This window comes from Lampetra fluviatilis, chromosome 2 (genome assembly GCF_964198595.1).
Source record: "Lampetra fluviatilis chromosome 2, kcLamFluv1.1, whole genome shotgun sequence".
Classification (NCBI taxonomy): Eukaryota; Metazoa; Chordata; class Hyperoartia; order Petromyzontiformes; family Petromyzontidae; genus Lampetra; species Lampetra fluviatilis.
Window position 1 is genome coordinate 14,105,739 of NC_136276.1, and position 14,326 is coordinate 14,120,064.

Below are 14,326 nucleotides of genomic sequence, written 5' to 3' on the forward strand. Positions count from 1 at the left end.
TGCTTAAGGACACCGCCCCCTACCTCCCCCCCCAAATAGACTGACACCACCACTGCTAAACACACATACCTACCATACGCGCTTGTTGTATAACCTACACCATAACTATCTGTGCACAGTGGACAGGACAGGCATCAGGCATAGACGCACGCGCGTTTAAAAAAACCCCAAAAATGCGAGGAATGGCGAACGAAACTTCAAACGACCCACGAGTGTTTGGTGCGCCTCTTAACAACGGCGCGGCGACAGGGGCTCCAAGAATATCTCCGTTATTTCCAGTGGGAGTTTTAATAAAGTAGAAGGAGAAGGCGGTGTGGATGGGGGGGGGGTTGAAGAAAAAAAAGTCTTGGATTTTTTGTCGAGGTGGGTGGACAGGAGTGGTGGCGCTTGGTGGTGGTGGTGGGGGGGGTTGTGATGGGGGGCGCCAGGCATTCCTTCCACATTCGTGGCGCACACTGGCGGGGCAGAAGTCCGGGCTCACACCCTGGTGTTTGTCCGCCCAGAGTTTGTGAAATATTTTCCAGTAATCGGAGCCAGGCGGGTCCCCGCGTTTTAAGCGCTCCCCGCTCGGGATACCACGCAGTTGCCAAGCCGTGCAAGAGTCGTCTCCTCCACGCAGTCCTCCTTCTCCCTCAGCTCACCACAACCTCCACCACCACCACAACCAGCAACCACCACAACAAACAAACACGTTTCCACGGGTCCAGTTCCCTGTGCACGTGTGCGCAGTGCCCGTCAGTCGGAGCGCGTGTTCTTGCAGTGGTGCGGCGCTCTCATAGATATCAGCCATGGGTGATGATGGAGCACGGGAGGTGATGGTGGCATCCAACAGCCAGCCCAGTGCACAGTTGGACGGCGAGGTCGCGTCCAGCCCTGGCACTCAGTTGATCCTCGAAGAGGCGGCCTCCACCCCCGAGCCAACCGGCAAAGGCAGCTCCTCCACGAGCCCCGAGAGCCTGAGCACGCCCGTGTACAGCCCCGAGGCCAGCGTCCCGGCCTCCGGCTTCGAGGCAGGTGCGTCCACCTCCGAGCCGAGCGGCAAGGCAGCCTCCAGCCCACCCAGAAATGGTGTGCTGGAGGAGCCGAGCGTCGGCAAGCGGGACGCCAGCCTGGCACGCACGGACAAGAGCCAGGACTCGAGCCCCAACCTGAGCCCAAATCAGAGTCCCGTGGGCAGCCTCATCCGCGACAGCTCGCAGGTGAACGCCATCAGCGTGCTCACGCTGCTGGACAAGCTGCTGCACATGGTGGAGGGCGTGCAGGAGGCGCAGCACTCGATGGAGGCGCGGCAGGGCGAGGTGGAGAAAGCCGTGAGCCTCATCCAGGGCGAGGTGGCCGACTTCTCGAAGGCGCAAGCCGAGACGGGTGCCACAGTGAGACAGGTGCTAGACAAGGCCCGCAAGGTGAGCGCCAACGTGAAGGACGTGCGCGCTCGCCTGGAGAAGCAGAGCCACGACGTGAAGAAGCTCGAGAACAACCACGCCGAGCTCATCAAGAGGAGCAACTTTCGCATCATGGTCTACCAGGTAAAAAAAAAGACAACCACTCACTCCACCTCGCTCTCCTTCACTACTCTAACACAAGACGTGTGCATCGTGTGAGCGTTCATTGATCTGCACGTGTAACGCACTCACATGCGGTTCACTGCGTTAAAACACAAACATCATCGCAATCGTCATCGCCATCAATTTTTCCCTAACCGCTTGTGCATTAAATTGAAGGCTGGTTTTACGCATAACGCTTCGGTCGTGCGTAACACCACCCTTTAATTGATACGTCGCTTTTTTTTTACTTTTTGGTGTAACCCCCCCCCCCCCCCAAAAAAGCACACTTGTAAAATTCGTTTCAAGTGAGCCGAGTGATCGTTTATGAATATTCAATCCGAGTCAAGGTACATTAATGTGATAAATTTGTTCATACGTTTCCAACGCTTTGAAACGGGCTTGATGTGAATTTCAATTTCACACCAAGCGTAGCAGACACGTGTCGCGTACACATGTTCACTGACTTTTAATTAATCAAGTAATTAACCAAAACAGATTAAAAACAAATCGCTTACTCGTAAAAAAAATGCTCTCTAATCTACGTTTTTTTAACATGCTTTTTTAAGATTTGCCGAGTGTAGATACCACGCTTTTTTTATTGCAGCTGCTATAGCAATTTGTACCGTTTTTTTGCTGTGTCCTGGTTGAGTCTGGTCTTGTACAGCGGAACTCACTGCAATTCAGTTGCGCACTTTCAACTTCAAAAAGGGATACAATTTTACAGGTTCTGCACCACACATGAGCACCAATCCCTCTTGCCCGGTTTAATTTATAAAATAATATATAACAGACAATACACGACTAAATAGCCAGAAAAAAAGACCAACGTTCCTATCAACACACCATGTGCTGGACGTTCTGACAGGTCAACCGTCAAAACTTTGACTTTTTCTAACGGTCAATTTTGCTGCAATCTAATGAGGTTATCTATGTAATGTGTTCAGATGAGTTACTTTACATAATGTACGCTGCCTTTGTTCAGCAGCCTCTCTATAGTGATATGGTCTATTTGAATACGGATATTCATTAGTTTCCGATTAATATACTCTTCCGCCCTGATACGAGTCTTTAGCAAACACCATTGAAGAGACATTTGTTATTTTAGCCCTCCCAGGTCACACAGATGGGTTTCCTGCTCGTCACTTGAACTGACTCCTATTTTTCCAGGTTTTTTTTTATAGCTACGAATTCATCTTCCATCATAAAATCCCACTGAGGATGACCTATACACGGTGCTAATTTCTCCTGAGGCTGGTGTGTTTTCTTAGGATATTAGAGACTCCACACAGGTCCCAGCCTGCATATAACCTCCGTTGCCTTTACATTTGTATGAGTAACTTTAGCTCATAAACCAGTGTGCATCGTGGGAATGACATCGGCAGTGAAGTGCTATCCAAAAGAGAAATGGTTTTGTCCTAAAACAAAGGCGCAAGGTATGTTCTTATTCCATATACAGCCTTGTAGGTCAAGGTCGGCCATGTGCAGCTGCTCAGTGAGCTGCACCAGGTCAAATATATATCCCAAGGGGGATGTCCGTCATAGAGGGAGCTACCCATCAGCACTCAAAAGGAATTTGGGCAAAATGTGGGTGTCATATCGGAGATCCGGCATGGAAACGCTGCACAGCTAGATAACCCGGCGTGGTTGTAACATTGCCTCTCCCCTCCGCCTCTTCCTCACCTCCCACCTCGTCTGGACTCCCTTGAAATGATTGACTCTCAATAGAGATGAGTTGAGCTCCCCCAAAACGCACTTGGCATTATGATTTATAAATAATGAGATCTGGCTGTCAGTGTGGCTACAATGCTTTAAATGAATTGTGTTGAATCTTCACTGACGCGCCATTAAAGCCTCTCAGTCCTGCGGTATCTCACCAAACTGGGGCAGGCGTTCAAACGTTGTGTGGCTTTCACAGCTTAGCTAGCTGCTATCGCACCAAGTGCCACGCCTACATGCAGGGTGGTTGCGTAAATAATACGGGTTGTGTTTCTATTTGGCTGCTGCGCTGGCAATACTGTGTGCCCTGTTATACCCATTTGTGGGTGGGCAGCGCGCGTGACAGCCCACCGCACCCGCCTGGGCGACCTCCACACACAATGGAGACGCACGCAGACACGAAAATACAACCGTACACGTATATACATAGATATACAGATGTGCAATGCACACGAACATGCATGTACTGTATACACACACACAAACCTTTACTTGTGTGGTTGCTATCCAGAATAACACTGTTGTTAAGCAACTCTTGCCCATTATTGTCCCACCACCGGCCCAAGGTTACCCCACTGTGAAACAATACAAGATTCATGGTTTGGCAAGCGAAATGATTCACATTTGACAAAGGCGTGGACTCTTCATACTTAAACTGCAAGCATAAATGCACACCATAATAGAGTTGGTTGGGGTTAGATCACGTAAATATAAATGCGTCGTTAAACTCGCCACCACCCGACACAGCCAATTAGTAAGTATATTTACGCGATCTAGCCACAAAAAAAACCTATATTATGGATATTGGTGGCGAAAGCACACACTCGCACGAAGAATACAACTGATGCACGCGCGAACAAGCGTACACATTCATCCGCATTAGTGACCTGGTTTTTGCGAGCCAGAGAGACGTTGCGGCGGCAGTAGGGCCCCATGGAAAGTCCCCATGGTGGCATAGCACTGCCGCCTACAGAGGGAGCGTCAAGTACAACCCACCCACTGAGGCCCCCAGGGCGCTCGTCCCCAAAGGCCCTGAAGGCAATGCTGCCCGGGAACCATGGCCTCTGCTGCACCTTGAGAATCGAGTGTACAAATAACTGGCACAACATGTACAAGGACAGTGCCTTACTAATAACGTACCAAAAACGTGGCCATCTATGAATATGGTGGCTTCTGTCAAAGTGCTGTGGAATTTCCACAACCAAGTGAGTTCCTCCCCCACCATCAGAGATAAGAAACGCCCCGCGGCCTTGATTGAGATACTGTTTTTTGACATTAGTTATTTTGTACAATAAAAATGCAGCAGTTGCGGTGATATAGTTTGTAAGGATGGCAAGCTCCCCTCCAGAAACATCAACGGTTATTTTTCATTCTCAAAACTTGCCACCAAGTGGAGTTATAAAACGCTTAGTACTTGGACCCAATCCGGTGCAGTTTTTTCATATTAGCCGCCTGTCTCGATGAAGCTCAGATAAGCCAGTATCTGGTAAGGCTGCCTTGAGAGATGAATGGCTTATCGAGTGGTACGCTGAAGCTACAGCACATAACGATGAGTGGCAGCCGCTGCAAGGAGAGACTTAGTAGGCCACCTTTAACGGATGCATCTAAAACTACTGTAATTCAACCATGAAAAGCATAGAAATGCAATATAAAAATGCAGCAGCTGTGTATACAAATCCAAAAAGGCCACCTACTGCGCTGGAGTTACGTCCCCAATGTGCATTACTTTAGTATTTGCTTTGGGGTGGTTACCACGATTATGTTGGCATGGGTTTAATTTGAGAGAGAGAGAGAGAAAACCCAGTGGTAAACATGCAAGTGTTTAAGACAAGTCTACACTAATGACTCTAACTCTGTGCAATGTACTTGCTCGGGCGGGTGGAAAATGCGCAGAATTCCGAGAGGCGCGATGCGCGCCTTGTGCAAGATCATCATCGGGTTCCAGCGAAGCCACGGACAGGCGCATGCATGGGCGTGGCACAACTGGCACTATCTCGCTGCAGCCACCTGCCGCGTGTCATCACTCACTGGGCTACGAGTCCACACTCGCAACTGCCATTGATATCCATTAGAAAACAAAAAGACCGTTCATACTCGCGTTGCTGGTAACGTTGGTTTTAATGAGGCCGTTGCGGCGAGATTTCAAACGCAAGAAAATGGAAAGCGCGGGAGATCGTACTTGGTTGATTCACATGCGTTCCACGTCACCCAGACGTGCCTACGCCAACACGCTACAGTCGAACTGAGGACACTTAACAGATTCGCAGCAGCCAGCCTTTTGCGATGCACGCCAGTGTTAAAATTTATGACACCACATGGGTTTGATGTGCACGTGGTGTTAAGAGAGGGGTGCGGGGTCAGGGGATCTGGGCCAAAGGGTAGGGTGTGGAGTTGTTTGAGCAAATTCACCGATCAGTACACTCTAACCAGGGCATGACGATGTGTGAGATGGCACACTGTGGATTCTGTAAGCCAGTCGTGGGTGCAGACAATTGTGTTCGGGGTGGCAGGTGCAAGTAAGTAAATGACTAAGTTTAGGGCAGTACAGTATAACCTATCTTCAGAATTATGGGGATGAAGTCATGAGGTCAGGAATATCACTGGCCTTAATTCCTATGCGGTTCCACTAAGAAGTCGTATTTCATTCATTCGTAAAATGATATGTCTCATTATTGGGCAGTCGCATGCTCGTCAGTGATTTACGGCAAGAATAGTTTACAATGAGCACATATCCTGGGTCGCAATGTAGAATGTACAGCATATCTATGGAACTAAAATTATTTTTTTAATTATGCCCTGACTCAATTATGTGACCCGATATATTTAACTGCCTTATGCACATGATGCCTATGACCAAATCATGCGGAATTCACCAAATCTCATCAGATCTTGGAAGCTAAGTGGGATTGAGTGTTGATAGCTACTTCTTGTATGGCTGATCGCCATGCACGCGAGGTTCTCATAGGCAGCTCGGGGCTGTGCTACGTTGTGGGCAGCAGAGGACATTCCAACAATCTATTGTTAGACTGTAATTCTATGTTCCCACAACTATATTTCCCACCTTAACCGACACGCACTGACCACCGTGGTGAAGTACGGTTAAATAATTAACCGCATGGCATTGGGGAAGCCCTCATACATCTACGTATGAACATGTCCGGCCAGGTGAGTCACCTCCACTTATCATCCCTGCAATGTCAATGAAACGATCACTGCTTTAGGTAGTCGACAGTGGTCATGTTATAGAGAAACTGACTCTTCTAATGGATGACACCTTAACTTGATGATATGAAGAGGAATTATAATAACAGTATAAAGTATTCATTGTACTGTACATGAAATATAGACATGATTGGTTCACAAGAAATACAACTCTCGGTATATGTGCAGCCTGTTTTGTGGCTGAGCACACTAATTTATTTAATGAAGTGGGACCCACATACAAATAAAACATCAAATATGAAATATCTGGGTCAGTTAAGCAGGGGTATCAAGAGATTTGTGTACCGCAACCGGCACATTCATTCACAGGCAACGTACGCGTAAGTTGCATTCCATTGACTCGCTTAAAGTAGTAATTTGCCTTGCATGTTACACTCAAAGTAATTACTATTTATGTAGAATTCTATGAGCCATTTTTTCACCAGGAAAAAAGATGCAACTTCATTCTCATGTATAATTTTGGCATTGCGAGAGATATTCTAACAGATCCATCAACATATTTATTTATAGACAGCATATACATACACCCACACAGAAATATGCACGCAAGGACACACTGTGTGCCGTGTGGGAATCACATTAAATGGAAACTTAATTATCCCAAATGGCCACACACTATTGTGTGCTGGGTTCAGCGACCAGGTGGCCTCATGTGCAATGCTGATCACAGGAGCTTGCACGTTTTGCTATTTTCCTCTGTAGGAATTGTGCGACAATGGCAGGAAGGTTGCCTCCCAGGCGACACGCATTGTGTTCCACTGCTTGGCCCTGCCGTGTGCACCCGGCACCCTGCACCGTGGGGGGAACCTGCAAGTGTTTGTGTGCATTGTTTTTGCCACGAGGAAATTGCTCAATGTTTTAATTGGCGTGTTTTTAGGTAGCCCATTAGTGTGTTTAATGGTCTATGGGGTGTAGTGTTTGACAAAGCAGGAAAGTGGAAATTTCAGCTCCAGTCACTAAATGACAGCTTCGATGTGTAGATGTTCATTTCAGGAAAATTAGGTGCTTGGCCTACTCTTCCATGCTGGCTAGATGCCTTGGAAGAAGCAAAGCGTGCATTACACCACGGGACGATCAAACAAGGGAGCCTCTAAAATACATGAATTCTGCGTTTTGCATGGGGCTTTTTCTCCACCTCCAACCCCGACCTCTGCCATTAATATTAACATACCCCCACAGCCAAACTAAATCACTGAGAAAACAATTACAGCCATTGTGTGGAACTCATGTATACTGTTTCCTGAATCCAACTGGAAAATCCCATTATATTTTTTCTCTTTCCTTTATGAGTCACAGCACTATCATGAAATGGAAAATGCTGGGATTCAAAAAGTACAGAGTAAACTGCTTTGACATATGGGAGGGCTACAACTGGCAAACAGCAAGTTGAGTGCCAAGCCATGAAGCAGCCAGATCTACGACTCAGCAGCCCCTGCCAGGCAGACGGACCTTCGTCATCAGAGCACGCGCACAAGTTCGACACTGTCACAGGAAAACACCTCACGCACTCACCAAAGCTCAGTGGTCCTACTTTGTAAATATACGTGAGGTGTACTATTTCCCTTCGTAGTACTTAAGCAAAACAACAAATAATAGGCCTCGTGTTGGTGGTGTCACTTCATGTGCTCCTCCGTTCCTTGGTCCGCCCTGCCAGACAACAGCTCGAGTCACCACCAGCGAGCCCCGCCTGGCCACACTTCTGTCTAATTTCATTCGCATGCGCCTGCCCCAGTGTGGAACCGTCCTCGGTATAAAGTGTCCTGTTTGATTGCGCCATTTGTGGGCGGCTCGCCCAGCTACGGCAGCAACAGGGCCCGTGCCGCGTCTCATAAACACCGCGTTGATTCACGTTGCCCGCAAGCGTGTAGTGTCCACATGTGTCTGCGTTTTGCTCATTACCATATAAGCCAGAGATATGCTCTCGTATTGCGCAAATAAATATGGCTATTATGCTAGTATAATAGTTTATGTTGAGTCTCGGGCAATGTTCTTCATTGCAAGGCCCGTGGGCCACTGGCGGCCCCTAACAATGCACAAATGTGAAAACACTCCCATGATGCTGTCAAACCCAATGGTTTCAAATGTGTGGTGGCCCTCACACTGATGTCTTATCGCTGAAAGTGCCCCCCCCCCCACCTCTGAAAATGAGTGAACAACACTGGTCTAGGGTGCTCTGCACACAGCCTTTGTAGGGCACACTCTGGCATTGTTGGCTGGCTCGGGCTGCACACACCATCATCATTAAGAGATAAACAAGGAATGTTTAATTATGGCCAGTTGTTACATGGTTGGTTCTCACCAGTTATTATCTGGCACCATTGCTGTTGCAAATCACCAGTCTTTATCCAGTCATTTAGTAAAGTAAACAATTCCATCTAATCAGAAAATTATATCAACATTTCCCTGTTTTCCTAAAGCAAAACATAACATTTCGTTTAGCATGGAATGAAAGCACTTTTTGTCAATAGTTCTATACACAGTCTAATATAAATAATGCAGGTAACATTTATACAGATTATAACCTGAACCACACTGGCTATAATTCAACTGGGAGGATTCTTTTCGTTGACAGAGAAGTAAATACTGATTCGTGAACAACGGTGTCCATAAGCTGTATCCCTGCCTCAATGCAGAATCCTCCTGACCCAAAACCTGCAACGCATTTGTAAATAAACATGTGGCCATTTCATAAATCAAATAAATTAAGCATGTAACTGCCGTAAAAAGTGACACTGTAGCCAGTGTTACACATTCTAATTACAGCGAATGCTTTTTCTAATTTCATGTCCACAGCATGCATGACGACCTGGTGTTTACCTTTGTTTATGCTGCAGTTGCTACGAGAGACGTCTAAATTAGGAGCACATTTTGGCCCCAAATGTGCATTCAATTTGGGTAGATCCACAGCTGTTTTTCATGTACATTTCGTTCAGGAGCTTGTGCAACGGCAGTATTCGTTCTATGTTTTTCTCATTTGAAATGTTCATTTCACCCAAATTTATAACATTGCGTTGTAAATTGTATTTAATCTGTAAAGAATACCCCCCCCCCCCCCAAAAAAAAGAGGACTGATTGTAATTCTGGAGTAACGCATTGGAATGTGTGGCGCCTGGCTGCAGGAGGGCTCCGACACACCCACGAGTGCAGTGCTGGCTCGACGTCGCCCACCTCCGGGGGTGGAAGCCGGGGAAGTCGAGGAGGGGGTGGACGCACAAGATGGGCAGGAGGGCGAGGCGAGCCCCACGTGGGAGGTGCTCGACCTGTCCGAGGACGAAGACCTGGAGATGATCGAGGCGCCCGGCAGCAAGGCCGCACGCCTGCGCAAGAGCGGGCAGAAGGGCGTCGATACGCTGCGCAAGGCCTTCTCCCGTCACACCCTCGAGAAGCGAGTCAACAAGCTGGTGTCGCCCGAGAGGCGCGAGAAGATCCGGCAAACGCTCACGCTGAGGCCTGGCCACTCGGCACCCTCTCAGGAGGCCCCCGCAGCAGAAGGGCATGCGGATGAGGGTCAGGAAGCGCACGGGGAGGAGGAGATCTTCGTGAGCGATGGTCAGGCAACAGCCAATGCACCCGGAGCGCCCGAGAAGACCACCAACAAGCGCATCGACACCATGAAGAGAGCACTCACGCGCCAGAGCATAGAGAAGAAGGTCAACAAGTTGGGAATGAAGATCGTGCCACAAGATCGACGCGATAAGATCCGAAAATCATTTGTGCCTGAGCATAAAAAGCCAACGCGTGCCAACGTGTCGTCCTTCAAGGTGCCGCCTTTCAAGTTCACGGTGAAGAAGATCCGCGAGGGCGACGTGGTGGAGATGGAAGAGTACCAGATCGACGCAGCCAACGTGGAGTTCTTGCAGAGCGACGGTTCCCTTTCTGATGTCAACATGGAGGAGGTGATGCAGTCGGCCGCGATAACCCTCGACTCGGACGGGAAGGCCGGCCAGACCGTGCCGCTGTCCTTCACCGTTCGGCTCGGGGAGAATGAGGAGCCAGCCGTCCTCACTTTGCAGCAGAAGTCTTAGGAGGTGAACGTTCATGCAAATGGAAAAGCACCGTGCAAACGAGTCCAAAGCCCCGCTACACTTGTGTTAAAGTGCCAAAATGTGATGTGCTGTAATGGTGAACACGTTGCCGATCAAACCGATTGAATGTTTACCACAGTGCTGCACCCTGCAAGACGGAATGTGTTTTATTTTTCAGAGATGGAGGGAGGAGGTATCGTGTAGGTTGTATTGCAACCACTGGGTCGTCGTAAAGGAAGTGATTTGAAGGCCAAAGAATAATTAGAAAGATGGCTACAAGATGAATGTTGCTAGTACGCTGCATTCAGTTTGTTTTAATAACGGATTGATTACATGCTGCAATGATAAATTATCACCGTTAATGGAAAGTCCAAAATATATATGGGCACTGGTAAACATAATGTATCATTTAGCACAACAAAACCAAACAAATAGTGTTTTTTTTTCAGTATTAAAATGTCCAGTTGCATACAAATTAGAATTTAAGCTAAAATAGCTTTGGTTGCTTACAGTACTCAGATGCCTCGTTTAATACATGCTTAAGTGCTCTTATACTGTAGTTCTGCATGATAGAAAATAAGCATATATAACATTAGCTTCATAAATGCAGTAAAATAAATAGTGATTTTACTTTGACAAGTATTTTTATGCTACAATCTATAACATCTCTCGCGTAAATATAACTTTAGTTGCCTTTATATTACCAAAGCATAGCATCAAATCAACATGTATTCATGGTTATCTACAAAAATGCAACTGAATATTGGATGAACCTAATAAAGCTTAATCTTTAAAATTACATTAACACAAGCAGTGGGGGTTTTTGTGTATGCGTCCATGTTAATTTGTCTTTAAATTAACCCAGACGTGGATTGTTTTTTCCCCAAATGCATGCAGGGGGGAGCACGACCAAACAGATTTTTGGCACATTACCAGTTTTCTCCTGCCTTCTTTGTGGCCCTATTAAAATAGTCAAATGCAGTGGCCTAATGGCTTCCCCGCAAATGTTCGAGGGCTCTGTTTCATCAAGAAATCCGTCATCAACATGACATTGTGCTCCTGAAAAAGATGTTCTCATTGCCAGCACGGACAGGAAATCGATTTTGCCATTTAACAGACATGGAGGCAAAGCGCTGCATGTGGCATGCCACAGGCAAGGCAACAAATTAATGTACAGGTGGAATGGCTTCATTGGCGGGGCACCATCATTTATACAGCAACCTACCCCAGCCCTAAAACGTCAGCACCCACGGGATTAGGCACAGCCAGCTACTGAGCATGTGATTTGCTGCCGTGAATGTCTTTGACCTTACTGCGATGGCATAGTGGTTAGCGCAGTGTGCTTAGAACATTGCGGCCCAACTTTTATTCTTGGCCATGGCTAACATCAGTGATAATTATCCGAGTAAGTCCTAGGCTCTCCGTTATATTGTTGACTTAACCTGAAATGAGTACCTGGGGCGGTGTGTAAACATCAACATTGGGGAGACAATTCGGGCGTGGTGCTGGGCACAAGGCTCCCTCATCCCCCGTTCTGGCCTTCATAGGTGCTCACTAACAGCACTTGCCCGAACAGCTTGTGTAGGCATTATGGAAGAATGTTGTCTTTGTACATATATATAGCTTCAGACATGTTGCGCTTTCGATATGGACACGCCTAGCACAAAGAAAGCTGGCCAGGTGCCATATTCACAGATACCTATGTCACGTTTGAAAGGAAATGAGTTAAAATCCTGGTCGAGGTCCAATTCAGCCCGTTATCATTACTCCTGGACCAATACAATTAGTATAATTTCTTGGCAAGTCAGCAGTTAATTGTCCTATTGAGAAAACTGTTTCCTGTCGACAGAAATGCGTTTTGTGTTTAGTCTGTTGTCCTTCCTCTGCACCTCCAATTAGCACAGTTGGCTAGATACGATGCAAAATAAGTTCAACATATACATAATGTCTACCACTGGCTCAGGACTATCATAACAATACATGCAATTCCCAATGCTCATTTGAGCATGGGAGATCATTTTTAAATCCTTTATTTTAAGTTCGCTTACTTGCTTGCTTGCGTGCTTGCTTGCTTGCGTGCTTGCTTGCTTGCGTGCTTGCTTGCGTGCTTGCTTGCTTGCGTGCTTGCTTGCTTGCGTGCTTGCTTGCTTGCTTACGACCGTGCAAATCTTTCGGTCGTTTTTTAACCCACTTCCCGTGATCCAATCGAGCTGACATTTTCCACACAGACTCGTGCCAGACAATGTTCGTGAAAAAAAATTCCCAAAATTTTACACTTTTTAGGCAAAACAAATTTATTTTACATATATTCAAATAGAACTCATTCATCGCTTTGGCTGAACGTCACAGTATAAGAGCCCAGAGCGTAACCCCTCCACAGGCCGTGGCGGAGTAGTGCAGTTGGTAGCGCCCTCGCTTCCCATGCCAAAGGTCGCGGGATTGATCCCCGCGTCCTCCACAGGCGAATATATTTTAAATCCTTTATATTAAGTTCGCTTGCTTGCTTAGGACCGTGCAAATATTTCGCTCGTTTTTTAACCCACTTCCCGTGATCCAATCGAGCTGACATTTTCCACACAGACTCGTTGTGTGTGACAATTAATTTTCGTGAAATTTTTTTTCCAAAATTTTACACTGTTTAGGGAAAACAAATTAAATATTTAATTACCAATTGCTTAATACTGGCAGACAATCATCTGACCCATAGATTGCAGCCATCTCAAGCCAGAGGACAAGAGGACTCTAGCCGCCACGCATATAAAGGATTTAGAGTGAAAAACTTTGTTTTTACGGGTTTACTTGTTAGCAGTTGAAATGGTCTTCAGATTATCGAGTGAATGCCCTGTAGGTGTTTAGCGCTGCTGCATATTGCAATGCTATATTTATGTGGCACAAGAATAGATGGAACTTTGCTTCCTCATGCACTCGTTAACCCGCACTCATGCAGAGCTCTGGTGCACCCCATGACTACATCCTAGGCATATAAACAGTTAAAAACGCATGGACAGATTGCTTTATTCAAACAGTTTGCCCTTTATGCCAATCCTTTCCCATACCGAAACATCTCAAGATTTTTTTATTTTTTTTACCACAGGTTAAGTTGTTCGGGTCACTTTGCCATCCCATACTTGCATTTCTGTTATCATGATGCTCAATTACATTCCAGCCAGAATTATCATCCATGATCAATCCATTGCTGGATGAAGGCATGCCCATGCCATCTCCATCTCACATGGTCATGTGATGCAACAATCCATCCATTCAGCCAGGATAATCATGAATTAAATCCGAGCAGCAGTGCCCACATCATCCCTGTGACCCATTAAAGACAGTCATTAATGTCCTTAAATAATGAGCTGTTGCCTAAAAGACTCAAGTTTCAAAAAGTAATGACTTCCTGGCACTATTGCTTTTTCATAAAATAGTTTATTGACTCGGTGATCTTGAAACAACCCTCTGTAATAATAACTATGAATGATGTGTCCCATAACAGAAACTAAATTCCATGACGTACAAGTCCAGTCCTTTATCAATCAACTGTTGGATGAGGACCTCCCCACTCCGTGTTGGTAATGGGGTCTATTTAATAATACTTCACCAAGCTGGTCAGTATGGGTTGGTGAAGGTGGGGAGCATAGACGTGGGAGCACAAAAGTAGTGGATTAATGGAATTGCTACATTGCCCTCAACTGTCCACAACATAACTCCACAGCCTACAACACCTGTTATGTCCAGTAGTCGTCTATCTAAGCATTAACCACACTGCACCAATGGGGATTTCAGAATGCCACTCCAACATCTGCGAATGTGGGCCAGAAC

General features: G+C 46.6%; 1 protein-coding gene across 1 annotated transcript; it reads left to right on the forward strand.

Annotated features, from left to right (window-relative positions):
- The first annotated feature begins 450 nt into the window (after window positions 1–450).
- Window positions 451–11,300, forward strand: LOC144943214 (caveolae-associated protein 1-like). Its single transcript, XM_078870508.1, has 2 exons — window positions 451–1,526; window positions 9,602–11,300. Exons 1-2 carry the CDS (start codon window positions 789–791, stop codon window positions 10,505–10,507), a joined length of 1,644 nt encoding a protein of 547 aa, XP_078726634.1. The 5' UTR covers window positions 451–788; the 3' UTR covers window positions 10,508–11,300.
- The last annotated feature ends 3,026 nt before the right edge of the window (window positions 11,301–14,326 follow it).

Excerpts from the sequence above, each read along its gene's own strand:
- LOC144943214 (XM_078870508.1), top strand. The coding sequence starts at position 789 with ATGGGTGATGATGGAGCACGGGAGGTGATGGTGGCATCCAACAGCCAG. Across the intron at positions 1,527-9,601 it reads TTCGCATCATGGTCTACCAG|GAGGGCTCCGACACACCCAC; the intron begins GTAAAAAAAAAG and ends GCCTGGCTGCAG.